Raw genomic sequence first — 21,691 nt, 5'->3', positions numbered from 1 at the left:
TTTTCCCCCTTGACCTTTCCACAGTTGTTCCCACCCCCACAGCACATGCCCTCGCCCCCGCCCCCCCTACTGTCTGTGTCCATGGATTCTGCTTATATGCATGTATACAAGTGCTTTGGTTGATCTCTCACCCCCCACCCCCCACCCCGCCTTCCCTCTGAGGTTGGATGGTCTGTTCCATGCTTCCATGTCTCTGGGTCTATTTTAGTTCCATCAGTTTATGTTGTTCTATTACTTGAGGTTTTTAAGGACCTTGAAAATGATCTAGTCTGGGCACCTCGCCACTGCCCGAGTCCCCTACACGGCTGGCTGGGTCTTCTGTCCCGTGGGGAAGCCTCCCCAGGAGGCACGCTGGCTTTCAGATCGCAGGACCTTAAAGTTGGGTATTTGCTTGAATTAAATTGCGTAACACTTGCGCAATTACAAGGAAGTAAACCAACAGGTTAAGGCATAGATACTGACTGGGTTTTCTTTAATATTTTCTAATACCATGTTACAAGAACTTCAACCAAAAAAATTCTAGCTTTTCTCCAGCTTGTAATTATTTTAATGAGACAAACATATGTATTCTTGGCCACTTAACTACTTAATTACAGAGGAGAAGGGTAAATCGGTGTTTTCATTAGGGTCCGAGAAACTCAGTAGTGGGCTGCTCAGCTGTCCTTGGCCTCTTCCTTTCTAGTCTAGAAACAAAACATCCTTCTTTTTACGCCTACATGACTTTTCCTCTTCTGACTTGTTCAACATGGAATCCAAATCTCCACTGAAGAAGCTACTACGGTGAAGATGTGGTTCACCCTCCAGCAGGGTGCTGTTAAATCAAGCTAAGTATCTCCCATGAGCTTACTGGCCTGAGTTTCCGAAAGCCTGGGAAGAGCTGCTGTCAGCCCTGAACTGTGAATAGTGGGAAGGGATTTCTGTCAAGTGCTTATGTCACAGTTCTCCCTCAGCAGTTAGGGATCTATTCTGGTGACGAATGCTGGAAACAAAGGCAAGAGAATGAATGAGAAGTTGTCCAGGCGCTGACGTCCCACATCGACACCTCGGCTTTGTGACTATCCTCAACTGCAGAAAGGTAGACTGTGAGAAAAGTCTACCAGAAACCTGATGGTAGGAAATGACCCTAATTACCCATTTTACCCGACTTTATTAATCGTGAGCATATTAATCTAGCCTAACATGCAGCGGGCGCCAGTGCACATTTATTAATCCCCCTGAACTAAGGTAGGCTTGGGCTTGATGGATTGCCTGGCAGTCTCATTAGTTTAGCCTCATTATCCTTCAGGTATCACTTAGTTCAAAGTTAAAATCCCAATCTTAAGGACTGTGTGTGTATGACCTCAATTGAAACTGAAAAACAATGGCCATGCTTTTCTTCTGGAAAAATCTTCCAAGACAAAGTTCTGAAGGTTAGCCGGTCTTTCGGGCACACGTCGTCACCAGTGTACTGACCCAATTACTGTCTCCTAAAGCTGCTGTGTTTGGAAATGTGGATGCCATTAAGGCTCTTCTATCACATTATACTTTTACTCAGCGAGTAATTATGAATATGAGCTCAGCTCTGCGGAAAACAGAACGGAACGGTCAGCAGTCAGACCCGCGAGCCTGCCCCCCTGGTGTCAGAGAAGAGGGAGATCGCCGCGTCCTCCAGCCGGCCTTTGCCGGCCTCCTCAATGCTAGGCCTCACCCTCAGGCCTCACCCTCACCCTAACTCCAGGGATGAATCTCTCAGCGTTAAAGTTTAGCATCTAAAAACCTCACCCTGGAAGCTTTCTTTAGAATCTATGACTCAAGAGTTATAAATATGCATAATCAAGCAAGGATTTCGGTGATGTGGGGGAAGAATTAAAAATTTGATGAGGGTTTTGAAACAGAGCAACTTGTTTACTCCTTTTTCCTGAGCCGACCAAAATCCCGGTCCTCCTGGGCTCAACGTTGCTCTGCGTTCCATCCCAGAAAGGAATCCCCCTCCTCGAACAATCACTCACGGTCACTTCTGTGGGAGATTGGTGAGGAGTGGGAAAATATAACAATTACAATGCATGCCAACACAGAGGCGCTGTCTGCAAACAAGGTCTGGACCTGGGACCGCAGGTCCCTGGAGGAGGAGGAGGCCAGCAGGCTGCACCAGCCAGCAGCACGGCTCGCTGTTTTGGGTTTGAAATAAACCTGAAGCGCTCATCCATGAAAAGAATTCTAACGAATGATTAACTGACTCATTAAAACGAGTATGTATGCAACAGCAGGTTCGAATGTGACTTTTATGAACATGTCAGCATAATGTCTGTTTAATAGCATGGCATTTGTTTCTATATAAATTTTTGCTAAATCATGAATAATAACTATTTTGCTCTTTGAGTGGTGTTAAAAATTGGCTTTTAACATGAGGGCAATATCTTTTAAATTAGACAATTTATATCAATATGAACTGATATGTTATTCTGAACCCTTAAATATATAGCCTTGAGCTGTTTTAAATCAAAGGAAGGAAGAGAGAATGAAGGTGGGGGGGAAGGCCCGTGGCTGCACTGAGCACAATACAGCAAAACCCACAAAAGTCTATCAAAAATATTCACTTTGGGTTCCAGATTACTCAAGACATTCAGTATTGGGCACCGCTGGAGTTTAAATTAAAAATACTTTTCAAATTACACAGAAACAAGAAGGCAACTGCATAAAGAATGGTCACGGCTGCTTAATACATTTTATTTGGCTCCATCGTTGCACTTCCTTGCATGAGTAATCGGTAGGGTTCTACTTGCAGGAGGAGAAGGTCTTCCAGAAGAAGTTCTTGCAGGGCACCTTATCTGGGCGCGCGGACTGCTGCGGGGGCGGGCCTTCCTGCCGCCTGGACACCTCCCCGGCCGCCCCTCCCATGAAGGGTGCTGCTCTGGCCTGGGATGTCCACGCAGACCACCAAGCCAGGAAAGTCAACAGGCTGTTCTTCATTTCTGCCACTTCCTGCAAATGCTTTTGAAAAGAAGCAGAGGACAAAGAAAAATCAACCATCTGGCTCAGCCAGCAACTGAAGACAAATACCTCCATCCTTCCTTCCTTCAAAAAAATAAAATTGCTCCAGAATAAATCACGTATCCATTTAAAGGGTGAGGAAGTTAAGAGAACACCTTAACAGCATTGCTCTAATTAAAGGAAAAGTTGAGAATTCTCAATCATGGAAAGAAAAAGACGACTTGTTTTTCCCATAATCTTTGCTGAGGTCCTTAATTTGAAGCGGTCAGGAGACCTGCCATTTCCCCGATAAGTGGCAGCCCAGGAGCCCCGGGGTGGGTCAGGTAATTAGATGAGCAGGTTTTCCCTCTCTGGCCTTCCTCCTGGCCGTCCACAAATTGCTCTTCAAGACAGATCAGATTGAGACGTTATATCCTGGTCTTTCAAACTCCTTCGAAAGGTTCCAGGAGTAATCTGATGATAAATGACCTGTCTGAGACTCATCTGGTAATTTCAGAGAAAAATCCATTTTTAATGGTCAACTTTATGTACTCTCCTTGGAACTTTTTCAAAATGGAAAAAAGAGAAAAATAAATCACCCCATGAAGTTGCACGTTCTCACAGTGAAAAAGTAACGATGTCAATTCATCCGAGCCGGTGAGAACATGGGCCGGGTGTATAAATTAAGACTCTAGAAGTGTGTGTGGCTTAACAGTGCAGTGAGCGCCATGCTCGCAGTACAGCAGACTGGTCCAATCCCTGAGCGTTCACAGACCAGCAGATGGAGGCCGCTAGCATGAGCAAGCCCGCCTGAGCTTCAGAACTTCCCAGCCGCCTCGGCTCCGCGCTCAGCGAGACTCCATGGTCTGTGACACCACAGGACCCCAGGGCAGCAGGGAACACTGAGGTTCAGCCCGCAGCCCGTCCGACACCCTCAGCCGTGCGGGTGCCAGGGAGTCCCCAGGCGTGGCCAAACAGGCCAGGCAGCGAGACAGCCAGAAAGTGGGCTAGCATGTGGCCAAGTCGGGGCTACTCACCTCCCTGTCGCTGTCCTGGCCAGCAGGGCCACCCTCCGGAGGCAGGGCAGCGGTGGCCGCGGAGAGCAGCAGCAGCAGCAGCAGGCAGAGGGGCAGCGGCATCCTGCGGGCTGACTGGCTCCTCTCCAGCTCTGCGGCTGCTCGTCTTTCCTGGCAGCCCTGAAATCGGTGTTTTGTGGACGTGGGTCTCTTTGGAGCCTGGGGGTATTTTTAGCTCAACCTGCAGCTGGTTTTCTGTATACTAACCTGTGTGAAGCCTGCACCCCTTCCTCCTTCACACTCAAGCAGTGACGCAGATGCCAGAGCAATCCGTGCCCACAAAGGCGCTTCTGGGTGGGACTTAACCCTTCATTAAAGACGCGGGTCTTTGCTGTGTTTAGAGCCGATTTGCTCTTCCTTTGCAATTCACGTGCACTTGCTTCTAAAGAAGTCCCACATCCTCCTAATCATGCCCACAGCAAGCAGGAGGCCGTGCCGACAAAACCGAGCAATTCCACATGGTATACATTTCGCCTTGGGTAAGGAGCTGACAACCTGCAATTCTGCCCATAAAGAGAAGGGCTGACTCTGCTACGGGCAGAAGAAACGAGGCAAGAGGGCTCAGGGAGCCACTTAGACCAGCATCGCCTGGTTTCGCCAAATCGCAGGCAAGGACAACCCAGTGATGGTTCCCCAGCCAGCAGGCCAGACGCTATCGTCCCGCCCAGGCCTTCTCGAACTGTGATGTGAACCAAACCGCCTAAATGAGGTTAAGACTAGAAAGCAGATTCTCATGTTGTGCCAGGAGGGCCAAGGCCCCACATTCTAGCGAGCACCCGGGTGATGCTGACACCGGAGTGGCCAGGCTCAAGTCCAGTGTTTTTCAAACTGCTACTGACCACCCACTAGCGGGTCAGAAACTAGCACTTTTTTTGAATGAACAGAAATTAGAGTGCATCACGAAGAGTAAGATTAAATATACTGCTTCGTGTCAGGTGTAAAACATCTTTTACTGAACGACCCGCACTTGACCAGCTCCTGGGCGCACTCTCCTCCTGAGGACGGTGCCACCGCTCAGTGCAGACTGGGTGTCCTCTGTGCCAGCTCTGGCTCTTCTTCACTATGAGCGCTAGAGACCCCTGGTTGGAACCAAGTAACCTAAGCAAGGGCTCCAGCTTATCCCGCGAGCACATCCTGGACTCCAGGGCACAAGTCTTCCCCGGTGCCCACCGTGCCAGGCGCCGCACCAGCACCGAGCGACCACCGTTCACCACCCGAAGTCTGCCTTCGGGCAGCTGATCATCCAATGTTTGATGCAAGAATGTGTGTTTCTGAAAAGAGATACCATGGGAACTTTGATTAAAAGGAAAACGAAGGCTGCTCATTCTAAAGGGCAGAACAGGACCCAGAGAGAAGTTAGGAGGGGGAAGAGTTTTCCCTATCAACAGAAGAAACTTGGAATTAGTGTCCAATAAGAGAGGGCTCTCGTCCCTGGAGTTCAGCAGAGCCTGGGGAGCCACACCCCGGGAATGCGGCGGAAGGGGTTCGCAGTTGGTGGGAAGATGGACTTAACGACCCTAAGGGTTCTTTGTGGACTCCACCGTCAGTAGAGGGACTAGGCATGTTCCGATGAACTCTTCCTGGACATCGCTGTGTATGAGGCGGTGCGGCCTTTCCCACCCCCTCTTCCTGTCACATATACCTCACTGCCAGGGATTTTTAACCCTAGTCACTGTTACGAGTAAGAACACAGAGTTTCAGAAAGCCATACAGCTACTAGAGTGGCAAAAGCAGGGTGCAAATCTAGGCCTGTCAACCTCTGGAAAGTCCATGGTATCTAGTCTCTAGATTCTCCCTGAGGAGGAGTTTTAAGAGAGTTTATCTGAAAATGAAACCAACATACAGATCTCTGGCTGGAATGTCCTGCAAAGATGGAAGGCTTCTTGGTTTCCTTTTCCTTCACCGATGTGACACACAGATGTTACAATTAACATCTGAGATTAGCTCTTTGCAGAAGCCGAAACGAAAGTTTGAATTCAATGCTTTACTATGATCACAGCTGGGCATCTCTTTTTGATTGTCGGACTTTGGGGTGTCTTTTGCTAATCACTTGGGCATGGATGGTAAAAACCCTGTCCAAAATGCATGTCCTTTTTCCTCTCGCCCCTCAAATCAGCACCCCGAATGTACACAGTCTCTACTGGTCAGTAGACATTAACCTCTCCACCCTTCAGCTTGCTCATCAGTAAAACGGGAATAACCAGATGTGCCCGGAACAAGCTGTGAAGATCCAGGGAGGACGACCGGGAGCACCCAGAGCAGGGCCTGGCACAGGGAAAGGGCTCTGTACATGCCGTCCCTTCTCTCCACCCTCCTGCCCCTACAGGGGAAGGCACGGCCTGGACCTCTAAGCAACCCCCAAAGGCAGGCAGACTGGGGCTCCTGGGAGCATCACCTCACAAATAAGACAGAGGACAACACACTGAGTGTTCGGAGTCGCAGGCCAGGTTTCCTCGAGCAAAACTTCTCCCCAGCAGAAGCAGTTTAATTACAACACAGCCCGAGGAAAATCACAAAAACTGTGCTTCTGGAGAAAACCTCACTTAAAAGGTAAACAGGAACATTTCCCAACCCTTTTTACCTTGTGATCACGTGACATGGGTTTAAAACATTGGTAATCAAAAGAACTAAATAAATACAGCTTTATTCATTTTCAGGAATTGTCAGCCTAAAAAATTACGTAAAAGAATTAAGAAATGACTGATTTTGGCTTGAAAAAAAATCAACCATATTTAACTGCCAACACAATTTTATTAATTGCAATAGATACAACTTCCAACACACACCACTGAAATACGAACCTTTCCATGTGCTTCAGTGACGCGGGATGGGAGCATTCTGCTTGCCTTTCCCATTCTCTTTTAAAGTTTGCGGTCACTGACTTGGAGAAAGAGCACAAACGGCCCCCTCGCCTCTTTTTTTGTTTTTGTTGTTTAATCTCTTCTCCCTTCCAAGTTCCCTTGGTGGCAATATGCGTTTTCGGAGGCTCTCCCTGCTGAGGCTGCTTTGTCCAAGCGGTAACAGAGTTTAATTCTCACTGCCCACTCCTCCAGCCTCTGCTGGCTCCAACGAATCTTTGTTTTCATCCTCCAATTTCTTTTTCTTCTTTGTTTTTCGTTCTACATTAAACTTAGTGATCTCTTCACTTTTCTCTGTGATGTATTTTAGCTACAAAAAAAAAATATTAAAAATGATATTTTTATCTGGTTGCAAAGCCATTTTGTAAGTCTAGGGGATGAATCTGCACCATCTCCCCACCACTCCCACTGAAAGAATGTGGGGGGAAGAGCCTGGCGCACATTCCTTAGGGTTAGACAGAGCCTCACATTTCTTCCAGAAGCCGAATCAACTACAAGGCAACTCACTGCTGCTCACATGTGCTACCGCCAGGAAGGAGTTCCTTGAGTAATCAATGAATTAAAACTTGAAGCTTGCAGAAGGCATGCCATCACAAATATACTGTACAAAACACAAATTTGGTCAACCCCTCCCCCCAATTTATCCAACTAAAACTGTTCAGCAACTACTATGTACCACATACCAGGGATATAAGGTAAGTGCCTTTAGGGACAGTTTAGTCAAATGCACACATTTAGCTGCATGTCTTCATTAATAAGCTTCTGTCAGATGAAAAAAAATAAGAGTCCAAAACAAAACCGTAGTCTAACATAAACAAATAAGCAATAGCAGGTTGTACTCCAAGAGGACTTGCACTGATCATTTCTTTGCAAAAGATAGAACTGCTCACTGCAGCTGACCAAGTAGCAGTTACGACTCGCAACTCATGAAGAGAGACTCTCTTTCCCACTGGTTCACTGCACCACCAGGCACCTTACCTATTGTACTTGGGAATCATCTCATCCCCAACCTTGACGTAAACTTTGGAGAAAGAATGTTAGAAGGGCAAAGGCCACAAAGAGCCCAGTAGAAACAGCACTGTTCAGGGTTTAGAAAGTCAAGGTTCAGCTGTCAACCCGAGAGCTTCATATTTAACTATGGAAAGTTACCAACTCCAGTTGCCTGGTTTGTAAAATGGGTTAATGACTTGTGTTGTTAATCCTCATAGGGTGATTGTGAGGCTTGGATGGCATGATAAATATTTATTTTTTAAAAACCCTATCAACAGTCAATTGCTGCAGAAATTCACTCAACAACTGCTTACTGAGCACCTACTGTGTGCCCGTCTTTAGTCTGGCACAGCAGACGGACCAGAGAAGAAAGAGGCAGAAATCCCTGTCCTCGTGGAGCTCACATTATGGGGAGGAACAGAAAGTATTTTAACTGCTAGGATCGGACTAAGTGAGGGAACCTCATAGGGCGTCCTGGATCTGCTGTCATCACAGCCACTGGGCTGGGGGGATCACAGCATCCCCTGTAAACGAGGACGTGGTCAAGATGACTCCCAGACTTCTTTGAAAAGACAGACTATTTCCTGCCCATCCTGGCTGTCCCGATATTCCTTCAATACCTGGGCCCTCGGAAAACTGAGGGCACATAACTATCCCCATTCACTCTAGCCTGTGCCCATCGCTGACATCACGCTGTGAATGAAACATGGGACCAAAGTTTTGAGATATTACAAAAAGGCAAACTGTGAAATCCAGAGAGTGCTGATTAGAAAATTTAAAATTGGCTTGGCAAGATCCATCTTAATGAAAGGAAGACTATAAATTACAGGCAGGTCTGAACGGTTCAACCATCTCTCGTTTTTAATGCAAGGTGCCCTGGGGAATCACTTCATGGCTGCAAGTGATTAATTGGGAATAATGTATTCTGATGGGAAAGGGGAGTGAGGGAAGAAATTCATCTCTCACCAGTGAATTACTCCTCCTGGCTAAGAGCTTCACATCTTCCGTGTTAATTGTGCTTCTTTTCGCATGTCTGTAGAAAGGGCAGAAACAATTCACCAAAATGTTTGGTATTATTTAAAGTTTTGATGAAACACAAAAGTTCATGGTCAGACTGCAGGCTAGCAAGGATCTCTAAGTAGCCCATCTTTTCAGATTAAGGTCATTAAGCAACAGAGACACAAAAATGAATGAAGTGACTAGAGAGACCGAGAGAAAGCCAAGCCCATCTGCCCACCTCCCCCGAGGGTGCCCGAGGAATACAAGCACGGCCAGGAGCCCGAGGCATTAACCTTCCGCAGGATGCTTGGTCACCTTGGTCACAGCAAACACCACAGAAAAAGCAAGGTCACTGCACCTCCAGTGAAAAGAGGGAACGCAGTCTCACAACACAAAGACCGCCTCTGCTTAAGAGACGTTAAGTAGAAGAATAAAGAGAATTTCCGTGAGGCCTGGCTTCTCTCAGATCAGATCCTGAAGCTCTTCTCCCAGGACTAACTTACAGCAAAGAGCGTGGGCAGATGTCTCCTAACACCCCACTTCCCCTCAAGGAGGTAAGGGGCTCCCTCGGCAAGAGCCTGGTTAGAACAAAGGACATCCTTTAAACCAGAGTCGTTTCTTGCTTATAACTTGGATTTAAATTCTCAGTCCAATCCTCCTATCTTTGCTTGGAAAGGTGAATTGAGCCCTGGCCAGGGCACTCAGCAAGTTAGAGCATCGTCCTGATACGCCAAGGTTCAGGGTTCGATCCTGGGTGAGGGCACATACAAGCAACCAATGAATAAATAAGCGGAACAAATAGATGTTTCCTTCCCTCACTCCCTTTCTTCTCCCTCTCTCTCTCTTTCTGTCTAAAATCAATAAATGTTTAAAAAATTTAAGGTAATTAGATAATAAGCTCTATTCAGTAACTTATAACTCTACACCCTTTCTTGCCATTTCTAACTTCCTTCAAAAATAAATAGGAACTTTGTACATAGGAATAGATTGGAATCTTTGTACTCCTAAGTGGCCAGCACATAGTAGTCAACACTAAATATCTGTTGAATTAAAGATAAAGTCATGCAGAAATTATACTCCATCACTTGGTCAAATTATTCCTTCCCATCCTGCTAAATGTGCAAATATTACGTGTCATTTTATTCTGATGGACAATAGCTGCCTGTCCTGAGATAATGTCCATTTCAGGAGATACTTCCAATGAGCCACCTGCAAGGACCACAATAGAGAGGGGGAGTCAGCCAGGTGACACAGCAGCAGCCACAACGTGAGGCTACTCCGCTGAGGTCCTGGGTGGAGTATGTTAAGTGCCACGGCCACATGTGGCCCTCGCCTCAGTCACACCGTCAGGCTGCTCTGTCAGTATTTCATTCTTGGTGAAGTGCAGTAAAAGGGAGCAGCACACTGAACTAGTTCCAGAGTAAGGTGAGCTTATCTCTTCACAAAGAATTGTTTAGGGAACAACGAAGTCCTCTCTACCACGCAGCTCATCTAGTGTCTCTGCCACGTGTGGTGTTGATACTTTCCTCCACAGAGGGCGGGTATGTTCTATGCCGGTCACTCTACACCAGACACTCCTAATTCAAACTCCTGACCCAACAAAACTTCTAGGGAAAAGAACAAAGCCATTTTTCCTATTAACACTTTTAGGTTTTAAAGATGATTACCAAAACTAGATGCCCAGTGCACAAAATTTGTGCACAGGTAGGGTCCCTAAGCCTGGCCAGCAATCAGGGCCGATCGGGGCCTTCCTTCGTTCAGCGCCACTCCCTGGTGGTCAGTGCACATCATAGCAAGTGGCTGAACTCCCGGCTGGCGAACTCCCGAGGGGACAACTTGCATATTCGCCTTTTATTATATAGGATGTTCCTAGAATTTACTTACTACAGAGTATCTTCTTCAAAGCATTTCATCTGTAACACATTAACAATACTAGGTGACTGGAGATTTCAGAGCTAAATAAGAGAAATTCATAACTTAAATTAAGATGATTTTCCCAAGTTTATAGGTGAATTGGTTATTCAGAATTTAAATGTATTTTCTCACATAAACAATGGTTAGGTTCCCAGCCAGCCTACAAAGATTACCGAATACTTGCAGAACTCTGATTACTATGAGAAGCCTAAAGAACACATATTTCAGACTTCTCAGAGTAACATAGTTCCAGAAGTAGAGCCTGGGTGAGGGGGAAAACTCAAAGCCACAGGACAAACAAAGCTGACCTCTGGGGATATCCATTTTATTCAGTGATGAGCTTTAAAACAGGATTTTTTTTATATGAGAACAAACAGGAATATTATGAAAACCAACGTAAAATTAAGACAAAGGCTGAGTCTTCAAAGAACATTTGCTCTTGCATCCACTCGGGGTGCTGGGAGGGAGTCTGAGGGGGCAGTGAATGCACACGTGTGCACACGTGGACACGGCAGAAGCTGCGGCTTCTTGCAGTTAGTGCAGCCTCCGCTGGTGTCACCCGGACAGCAGCCGCTGACAGCCGTACACAGACGCCTTCATTTAGAGCGGTGGCTCTCAACCTTCTGGCCCTTTAAATACAGTTCCTCATGTGGTGACCCAACCATAAAATTATTTTCGTTGCTACTTCATAACTGTAATGCTGCTCCTGTTATGAATCGTCATGTAAATATCTGATCTGCAGGACGGTCTTAGGTGACCCCTGTGAAAGGGTCGTTCGACCGCCAAAGGGGTCGCGGCCCACAGGTTGAGAACCGCTGATTTAGAAGATGATGTCCTTCCTTGCGGAGCTTCCAGTCTGAGTGACACACACACCACTTTCCCCCCAGGACCAGGCAAAGAAATCAACCTTTTAATGTGATTATAAAAACAGGAACTGAACGCTCAGTGATTCAATGCTAAATATTTCTAACTTCTTTTTTATTTCCAATATTTTTGCAGAAGCATTTAAAAATGTTCATTGCTTTGTCCCACAGCTAACACAGAAATGGGGGGGGGGGGGCACACCAGTGGCGAGCAGAGGCCAGAGCCGCTAGTACGCACCCTCAGTGCTCGGCCAGTCCCGCACCCCAGCACTCCTGCTGTCCGAAGGGCAGCGTGCTGCAGTGAGAAACCTGCTCCTATTCACCACGCTTCACGTTCAGATCAAATCTGCCTACTTATTTAGACTTTCGTGTCTCCCTTTCAAATAAAAAAAGAGTTTTATTTAAAACATCTTTAAAAAAGAGAGAAAAGAAATGGCAAGTAATGGTGGTAAGTGCATTTCACAGGAGACAGAGGGGTTGGGGATAATGGGCCACACATATGGGGCAACCGCCTGAATTAACAATGAATAAACCACACGAGCTATCAGTATCCCATATTATCTTATCCCTTTTGGCCAAGTTGAAGATGCTAAGCAGTTTTTAGGGACTCATATATACAGGATAGGAGAGATTTAGAGCCCGCCCTCTGAGAACCTATGCTTTAATTCATTCATTAATTTCACCCGAGAAACAGAGAGCTTCGAGGAGCAAGGTGAAAAGTGTGGGGTGTGAGAGGCTGGCACCAAATCAGAAGCGGCAGCAAATTAGAAAGCTTTGGCCCTTTCAGGCCTTAGTCATTCAAATTGCTTCATAAAAGCAATTCATTGCAATTGTTTTCAATTACTTGAGGTACTAATTGAAGAGATGAGCATAAATCACCTGTAAAAGCTAAAGCTTTACCAGCTGAAAGCAAGTCACCCTCTTTTCAAGGAGTGTACAGCTCACTCGGAACAAGCCAGCGGGGGACCGTGCTGTCATCATCCGGCCACCTGCCAGCAATCACCGCCTGGCGCAAAGTGCAGCCTGGCCTGGCACGGGGACCAGACCCTAGCTAGCATCACACCCTCCTGCAGAAATGGTCTTAAAAGCCCCGCACATTCAGAGTCCCAGAGACATCATTCATGCCTTTTAAACCTAGAACTGATCAAAAAATACTTGGAAATTTTCAAAAAAAATGCAAAATCAAGCCTGAATGGACGTGATTAAAGCAGATGTTATATTCCTGTGGAATCGTGATTAGAGATGAGCCTCCACAAAATGCAAAAAAAAAAAAACAAAAAAAAAAAACTCTCCTGAAATATACCACCAGCTGGAGAGGATCAATAGAATGTAACAAACACAGTAGCAGGTAATCAAGCTCTGTACCCACCTTGCAAACATTTCAAGGTCTTTGGCAAAACTTTCTGAAAGAGAAAAAGAGATGCGCTTCAGCTACCCTTATCTCAGTCTTATTTCAGGAGAAAAAGTGAAATCTCTCTCGATTTCTGCAGTAAGTACAGTAACTGATACAACAACCCTCTCCAAGTGAGAGGGGACACTCCAGGAAGCCCCACTGCACAGGCGCCTTGAGCCATTGACTCACTATGACCTCCTTGTCCTTCGGCACCTTGACCCTTTATTACAAGCTTCCTGGTAGTTGTGGCTACACCTTCATTCCTAGAAACTATCCCTTAACTTTGCATTTTGCTACAAGTTAGGGCTTGGAGGACATTAATTTCCTGTGAAGTCAAGCAAATACCAATGCCACAAGTTCACCTGTCAAATAAACTATGGGCGATATAAAAATGTTATAAAGCGAGGAAATAAAAAATTTAATGTCTAAAAAAAAATTTAATGTCTAATGTTCCAGGCAGTTTAAAACACAATAAAATAAAGGTGCTAATGCCCCAGTGTTAGTGTAATAGAAAAAAATAGTTCTTCCATAAACTAAGTCTGACAGCCAGGAAAAGAACTGTGTCGTGAACAGTGTCAGTGATCTTGTGCTAGCGGTGGTGACATACCCACGGCACCCACCCACACATTCTCTCAGGCAAACAACCCCTGGGCCCCTATCCCCACGCAGGGAGGCCAGGGCTTCGTACCGCACTGCCGGAAGGTCACCTCCGAAATCGCCGCGATGGTCTGTCTGCTGAGCTGCACCTCCTTGTCCGAGGCAACCTCCTCGCAAAGACAGCCCACGGTGTAGTGGACGGCTGCCTTCAGCCTCTGAAGCAAAAACCAAAACACCTCGTGGGGAGGCTGCAAACAAGACCTTTTCCCATCTTAACAAACTAAGGCCAAGGAGAGGGTCTGCTCAGCCCAATTCCTGCAGCACGTTCCCTAACGGCTCAGTGACTTTCGAGTGGACTAATAAATTAATGAGGGCCTCTGGAGTGTGACTTGTAGAAACATTACTTCCTGGCTAATGGCTATGATTTAGGTCAAGTAGAGACAAGGAATCAGACGGCAGGTCAGCGGGGAGAGAGGTCAGATGGCACTTGCAACGGATCTGCGTGACTTGACTCATCCACAAATATGCGCCACGTTCCCAGGGAGCCGAGGCATATGCTGGGTGCTTGGGGAACACAACGAAACACCAGGCAGGGGTTTCCTGCCTGGATGGGGGTGAATCAAGTAAATGCAAAAGGACCCCATCCCTCTGCTGCAAGTTCCTGCACCCCACACCTGCATGTGATGAGCTGAATGATCAGGAAAACACCGAAAAGATTCATGAGGGCATGTGACCCTCCTTTGAGTGTTGGTTTGCCAGCCCACCCCAGCAGGACCCTCACAGCTCCTCAGCAGCCCTTTTGGACTGGAAAACATCTCTCTTCCGCAGGCAGGGGAGTAGAGAACCGAAACAAGCGAAGCCAAGGTCTCATCGCCTGTCAAATGTGTACGCTCCATCTCTGTGCTGGGGACAGAGCTACGCAGGACATGGTGACAGCTGGACCCGACAGCAAGTGTTCACAGCAGAGGCAAGATGAGGAGGAACTGCAACAACACAAGTCCACCCCTAGCTGGTCTGGCTCAGTGGATAGATGTTGGCCTGTGGACTGAAGGGTCCCAGGTCTGATCCCAGTCAAGGGCACATGCCTGGCTTGCGGGCTTGATCCCTGGTGTGGGGTGTGCAGGAGGCAGCGATCAATGATTCTCTCATCATTGACATTTCTCTCTCTCTCCCTTCCTCTCTGAAATCAATAAAATAAATAATAAAAAATAAAATAAAAAGAGCACAAGCCCAGGACCCCGGGGTAGGGGCCAGGCAGGGAAGTGAGGCACCTATCTCTCTCTCTCAGTTTTAGACTTCACAAGCGAGGTCAACTGAGGCTTTGGTCGGAGGCTTTGAAAATATTTAAATGAAATTTTCAGCACATCAACCTTCTTAATTTAGTTTTGCTTAGGCTCTTAATAATAAAGGCCCTCCCAGGTCACCTTTTTAAAGTCCATGTGGATGGGGTCAGGGCGAGAAAACAGGGCAGGGGTCCTCCTGAACGTGCCAGGCACTTTCTTGAACCTCCTCCTGGGCTGGGCCCTTTCAATGCCAAAGACGCTGGAGGCTCAATCACTGCCCTCTAAGCGCCTGGGGCAGGCCCCGCAGTTGTTCCGTGCCAAGAACAGCTGCTGAACGAAAGTTTCTCAACCTGCTCACCACTGCACAGAGGACTAGGCTCACCTTTCTCAGCCCAGAAAGATTGGGAGCAGGGGGGAATGGGGTAAATATATGGTGACAGAAGATTTCACTTTGGGTGGTGGGCACACAACGCAATATACAGATGAAGTATCATCGAATTCTACACTTGAGACCTATATAATATTAACCAACGTCACCCTGGTAAATTTACTTAATAAAAGCCATTTTCTCAGCCCCTCTGGGCAGCCTTACTCATCTCATCAGTATGCACTTGTTGTGTATTGACAGCCAGGCTGGGTACCAGGGGCTGAGAACACAGAAAGGAAAAGGCAGCTCCTGATGTCCTAGAGTCCGCCTCCCACTACCCCTCCGCCTCCCACTAATCCCTCCACCACGGATGGACTCTTCCAGAAGCTGGAGAAGGGCTCCAGGGAAGACCAGAGGCAGGACTACTGGGCGTGAGGCATGCTCCCTGCCTGGGGCCTGCATGAAGGAACACGCTGCTGCAAGACACATCTCTGGGACACCGGGAAAGTGTGACTGTGGACGGAACATCATCCAATAATGTAATAGAACTTTAATATTGATTAAACGTTCTGAGGGTGATCATTGAGATGATGTCAGAGAATGCCCTTGTGGTTGGGAAATGCATGCTAAAGCATTAAAACGCCAAGTTCATGTGCCAAGCTTTTTGCTATTAATTTTTTTTATTAAATCTTTATTGTTCAGATTACAGTTGTTCCTCTTTTCCCCCCCATAGCTCCCCTCCACCCGGTTCCCACCCCACCCTCTGCCCTTACCCGCCCCCCCACTGTCCTCATCCATAGGTGTACAATTTTTGTCCAGTCTCTTCCCGCACCCCCCACACCCCTTCCCACCCTGAGAATAGTCAGTCCATTCCCTTTCTATGCCCCTGATTCTATTATAATCACCAGTTTATTCTGTTCATCAGATTTTTTATTCACTTGATTTTTCGATACACTTGTTGACAGATGTGTATTTGTTGTTCATAATTTGTATCTTTACCTTTTTCTTCTTCTTCCTCTTCTTAAAGGATACCTTCCAGCATTTCATATAATCCTGGTTTGGTGGTGATGAACTCCTTTAGCTTTTTCTTATCTGTGAAGCTCTTTATCTGATCTTCAATTCTGAATGATAGCTTTGCTGGGTAAAGTAATCTTGGTTGTAGGTTCTTGGCATTCATCACTTTGAATATTTCTTGCCACTCCCTTCTGGCCTGCATAGTTTCTGTTGAGAAATCAGCTGACAGTCGTATGGGTATTCCCTTGTAGGTAACTGACTTTCTTTCTCTTGCTGTTTTTAAGAGTCTCTCTTTGTCTTTTGCTCTTGGCATTTTAATTATGATGTGTCTTGGTGTGGTCCTCTTTGGATTCCTTTTGTTTGGGGTTCTCTGTGCTTCCCGGACTTGTAAGTCTATTTCTTTCACTAGGTAGGGGAAGTTTTCTGTCATTATTTCTTCAAATAGGTTTTCAATGTCTTGCTCTCTCTCTTCTTCTGGCACCCCCATAATTCGGATGTTGGTATGCTTGAAGTTGTCCCAGAGGCTCCTTACACTATCTTGGTATTTTTGGATTCTTTTTTCATTTTGCTTTTCTGGTTGGGTGTTTTTTGCTTCTTCGTATTTCAAATCTTTGACTTGATTCTTGCAATCCTCTAGTCTGCTGTTGGAACTCTGTATAATATTCAGTGTATGCTTAATTTCTAGTTGGTCCTTTTTCATAACCTCAAGGGTCTCACTAAGTTTATCGGTGGTTTCTAGAAAATTCTTGAAAAACCTTAAAAGTGTGGTTTTGAACTCTATATCCAGTCGTTTGCTTTCCTCCATTTCTGTCATTTGTGACCTGTTTCTTTGTCTCAGCATTTTTTATGCTTCCCTGTGTTGACAGAGTGGCTTTCTGTGCTAGGTGTCCTATAGGGCCCAGTGGATCAGCCTCCCCAATTACTGAGGTGGACACTCTTGGTGCACCCCTTTGTGGGCTTTGTGCACAGTCTTGTTGTAGTTAAGCCTTGATTGTTGTAATTATCACTGGGAAGAATTGACCTCCAGGCCAATTGGCTGTGAGAATCAGCTGTGTCTACAGTGGGAGAACTTCTGTGCTGAAGACACCCTTCTGGGGCAAGACTTGCTTCAGTGGAGCTTTGGTGCTCACTGAGTCTGCCCTGAGTGTGTCCCTTATGGATCTGAGGAGTTGTAATCTGGATGGTCCCACTCTGACCACTGGCTCTTGGATCTCTAAGGAGGTGCTAATTTAGCCTCTGCCTGAGGCTACCCAGCAGGAGCTATGGAGAAATCTGCAGATTCCTCTTCTTTGTTTGGGGTTTGGAGGTGCCTGGTGCCTAGATGAGGCCCAGCTGTGAAGCAATGCAAGCAGCTGTGGGGCCTTGGGCCTTCTTTTGGAAGTTCTGGGTCTCTCTGACCCAGCTGCAGTCTGTTAGGTAATTTTCAGATTGCAAAGGGCCAGGCCTTTCATATGCAAAAGCTTGGGTGGGGCAGGGTCTCAGGGGATCAAAAGGGTGGAGCAAGCAGCTATGGCTGATCCTCAGTCCTACCCTAAGAGGCCCCATGTCTCAGTGTCCTGTGGTAATCGCTGCAAGCACCTCTGAGCGAAAGCTGCCCTCGAGTTCCGACTGATGCCAGACAGTCCAGTTTCTTTCCCGTATGAGTCTGGGTCCCCAGAGACTCGCCCAGAACTGGAGTTCAGAGCAGTCGGGAGCTTGTGTCTCCCTCCAGATTGAAAAAGACAACCGTTTCCTCAGTTGCCAGACCTTTCCACGTGCGCTTCCGTACCTCTGCACTTTACTTCTGTACCTCCTCTGAGTCTCAGTGTGCTTTTCTCTTTCCTTCTAGTTGTAGAATTTCCACTTAGCCAGCCTTCCTGTGGTTCTGGATGATGTCCGTTTTGTCTTTTAGTTGTATTTTTGAAGTGGTTGTGTGAGGCAGCAATTTCTGGTGCTTACCTATGCCGCCATCTTGGTTTCTCCTCTGGTGTTGAGTTTTATGAGTTCTTTATGCATTTTGGAAATTAAACCTTTGTCAGAGCTACTGTTTACAAATATCGTCTCCCATCTGGTTGGCTGCCTGCTTGTTTTGTCAGTTTCTTTTGCTGTGCCGCCATTAATTCTTAAATAATTCAGGAAAACAAGAGGAAAATACAGCAAAAGGCGAACTGGCCAACGGAGGTGAGCGGTGCATGGGTGTTGGGAACAGGAGCCTTGCAGCCTCTCCTGAAGGCTCCTCGGAGGAAAGGGGCAGGGAGACGGCTCCTGAGGCCTCAGTCACAGGAGGGGACCGCGCATGTCCCGTGGCCGCAGGTAACCCTTTGAGACTGCGACCGCAGGTAACCCCTTCCAGGCTGTCCCCGCAGGTAACCCCTTCCAGGCTGTCCCCACGGGTAAGTAACCCCTTGAGGCTGTCCCCGCGGGTAACCCCTTGGAGGCTGCCATGGCCTCGCGGCTCGCCTCCCCCCAGCGCCGCTCCGCTCCACTCCGCTCATCCTCACTCCTGGGCGAGGAGAGGGCGGGCTGAACCCCGCTACCACCCGCCTCTCCCCATAAGGACACTGAGTTTGGCAAAGTCACCGCCGTCCGCGAGTCGCGGGGCCGCAATGCGACGCACCCGGGAGGGTGAACCCTGCAACCCGACGGCGCCGGTGCGCCTGCAGCCCCGAGGCCGGCTCCTCCACGGCGGGAGAGGCGGGAGGGAGCGGGCGCCGCTCGCGGGGGCCAGCACGTTGGGGCTCGTCCTTGGCCCGACTCCCTTCCACGCTCACGGCCCACCCAGCACAGCCCGGGCTGAGGAGGGAGCCGGAGGCCGCCCCACAGCCGGAGGCCAGCCCCGCCGCCAGCCCCGGGGGAGCCGCACACCATCGGCATCGTCCTCCCACCGCGTCACCATGGAAACCGTCTCCCAGCACCCACCCTGGGCCGCCCCCCACCCCGCCCGGCCCCGAGGAGCCCGGCTGGCGCACGCGCAGGCTCCCGCGCCGCAGCCGCAGCCGCCCGGGGAGGCGGACACCGAGGCCAGGCCGCGCCGAGGCCTCCGAGGGCTTCCCGACTCCACAAACCCCCCGCCGTCCTCGCCCAGCCCAGCCGGGACGCGGTTTCCCGGTACCTGTCGGTAAAAGAGTCCCTGCTGCTCCTCGGCCCCCTCCTTCTCCGCCTCCATCACCGCGGCGGGTCCGGGACGCGCGAGTGCGTCAACAGGGCGACACGCCGGCGCAGTCAGATTTTCCCGCCGCGGCGCCCGGCGACCGGCCGCGCGGAGGGACAAAGCGCGAAGCTCCCGGTGCCGCGCGCCCCCTGGCGGCCGCTCTGGGGCGGGCCCTTCGCAGTCCATCTCCTGCCCGCTTCTGCTTTACTGGGCGAGGGGCCACGCTCCCTGCGGACCCCGGACCAGCTCAGTGCCTGGGAAAGGACGAACGTGAGTGTTTCCCCAACATTCTTTTTTTAAGAGAGAGAGAAAGGGAGAGTGAGACAACCATCGGCTGCCTCCTGCACGCCCCCTGCCGGGGATGGAGCCCACTACCCGGGCATGTGCCCTGACCCAGAATCGAACCAGCAAGCTTTCACGGGATGATGCCCAACCCACTGGGAAGACTGGCCAGGGCTGTCCCGCAGCATTCTTTACGCTAACTTCCATGCAGCTCTAACTTCCCTGAGCTTTGCAAGATCCAAGTTGTTTTTGTAATTCAGCCACCAACAATAGTGTCAAAACCAGACCACGGGTAAATGTTGGGTTACTATCCCATTCAGTACGCGCTGAATGGGACAGTAACCCAACATTTATTTTCTCAATGTTTTGTGCCATTCACAATGTAAAGGCTCCAGACAAGGTACACATTAACAGTCAACAAATCAAACCCGGATTTGTAGCACTTGCCGTTTTCCATGGCGTAAAAACTCCCATCATTGCCAATCTCAAACTACTGTGGGTCAGTGGTTAGAGCATCGTCCTGTCACCAAAAAGGTCTTGGGCTCAGTTCCAGTTAGGGCGCATACCTGGGTTGCAGATCCAACGCAGGGCCCCTGGGGAGTGTGTGCAAGAAGACAACCAATCCATGTTTCTCTCTCTCTCTCCTTCCCTCCCTCCCACTCTCTCTGAAATCAATGAAAATAAAAAATCCCCTGGTGATGATTTAAAAAAACAAAAACAAAGCAGAAATCACACTGGGCTTCCGTTAGATGTCTCGCCCGGCAGTTTCCCCCATCGCAGTTGAATCCTAAGCAGCAGGGCTGAGGAGGCAGAGCTCAATATACGGAGATATTAGGATTGATTATTCACGTAACCTAAGGATGTTATTCTTCAAAATAATCTGTAAAGGGTTCTTGGAAACGCAAGGCTCTAATGCATTTAAATTGCCAGCTTTAGAATGATGTCCTCTATGACACTGAGCGAAAACAGCTTGCAGACCGGTGTTACCAAATAATGTTATTTTTGTTTAAGGAAAAAAGCATACAGATCTCGGGTGGGGGGGAGATATTTGAAAGGAATAGAAAAACAGCAGGAAGAATAGATGACAAACACAGTTAGTTAACTTCTGAGCAATGGGTCCAGGAGAAGGCAGATAAGGGCTCTCAAATTTTTCACTTTATACATTTCTGTGATCTGAATTTTTAAAAAGCTCATACTTCTTTTATAATTAAAGGTAAACACAAACCACTCCTCGTCCTCTTCATCCTCGTAACCACCCCCCAAAGTGTGCAAAGGGCTGAGAAGGCGAGACCTCTTTCTGGAGGAATCGGCCTTCTGATTAATTTCCACTTCCTCTGAGAGACGGGCACCTGTGGCCTCTCCCCCCACCACTCCCCAGGGGAATCCCAGTCTCCAGTCTCCTGGTCCTCAGTGGCATGGGGGACAGACCTCTGGCGGGACTTCCCCCATCCGTGTCCCTGCCTTAGCAGGCCCTCTCTGCCCTCCTGTAGCCCGCCCTGCTCCCTAACCCCTGCAGCTGGGGGAGGAAAGAGGGTGGGCTGGGAGGGAGGGAGGTGGGGTGGGGTGAGGAGGCCGTGAGGAGCTCCTGCCTAGGGCCAGACCTGGGTTCAGAGCCCAGCCTCTTTCACCAGCTTTGTGACCCTGAGCAAGTCGCAGAGCCTCTCCAAGCCTCGGCCACTCCTTCTGAAAGTGGGGGTCACAGTGCCAACCTCAGCGTAGTTGTGAGGTTTAAATGGCTCACCTAAGTGCTCGATAAATAGTAACAGCTGCTTCCCAGCCCTTTCTGTGCTTTGTGCCTGGCGTGTGACCTCATTTTCAAGCAGCTGCTTCCCAGGGCAAAAGAACATCATTCTAGTGGCTCTTGTGGAATGCCCAGGCACTTCAGGCTCCGACGGAAAGGCCCAGGGCTGAGCTATTGCATTACAGGGAAGGAGTGTATGTGGTTGGAAGATTGTCCTCCGGGACGGAGTGAGTTC

The 21,691-nt window shown here is 48.4% G+C and overlaps 2 protein-coding genes across 3 annotated transcripts; both read right to left on the bottom strand.

Moving 5' to 3' along the window:
• Positions 1–2,694: 2,694 nt before the first annotated feature.
• On the bottom strand, positions 2,695–5,808 carry CORT (cortistatin). Of its 2 annotated transcripts, XM_036352810.1 has the most exons (3): positions 4,233–5,808; positions 3,987–4,145; positions 2,695–2,970 (listed from the first exon to the last, which is right to left on the bottom strand). In XM_036352810.1, exons 2-3 carry the CDS (start codon positions 4,086–4,088, stop codon positions 2,755–2,757), a joined length of 318 nt encoding a protein of 105 aa, XP_036208703.1. In that variant the 5' UTR covers positions 4,089–4,145; positions 4,233–5,808; the 3' UTR covers positions 2,695–2,754. The 2 variants fall into 2 exon arrangements, with proteins under 2 accessions (XP_036208703.1, XP_036208702.1); XM_036352809.1 differs by having other exon boundaries at positions 3,987–5,806.
• A 948-nt stretch (positions 5,809–6,756) lies between these two features.
• On the bottom strand, positions 6,757–21,199 carry LOC118677608 (centromere protein S-like). Its single transcript, XM_036352808.1, has 5 exons — positions 19,395–21,199; positions 13,731–13,854; positions 13,019–13,052; positions 8,840–8,906; positions 6,757–7,193 (listed from the first exon to the last, which is right to left on the bottom strand). Exons 1-5 carry the CDS (start codon positions 19,617–19,619, stop codon positions 7,053–7,055), a joined length of 591 nt encoding a protein of 196 aa, XP_036208701.1. The 5' UTR covers positions 19,620–21,199; the 3' UTR covers positions 6,757–7,052.
• Positions 21,200–21,691: the final 492 nt, after the last annotated feature.

Source organism: Myotis myotis, unplaced genomic scaffold (assembly GCF_014108235.1).
Source record: "Myotis myotis isolate mMyoMyo1 unplaced genomic scaffold, mMyoMyo1.p scaffold_m19_p_2, whole genome shotgun sequence".
Taxonomy (NCBI): domain Eukaryota; kingdom Metazoa; phylum Chordata; class Mammalia; order Chiroptera; family Vespertilionidae; genus Myotis; species Myotis myotis.
This window is presented reverse-complemented; position numbering and strand designations above follow the sequence as displayed.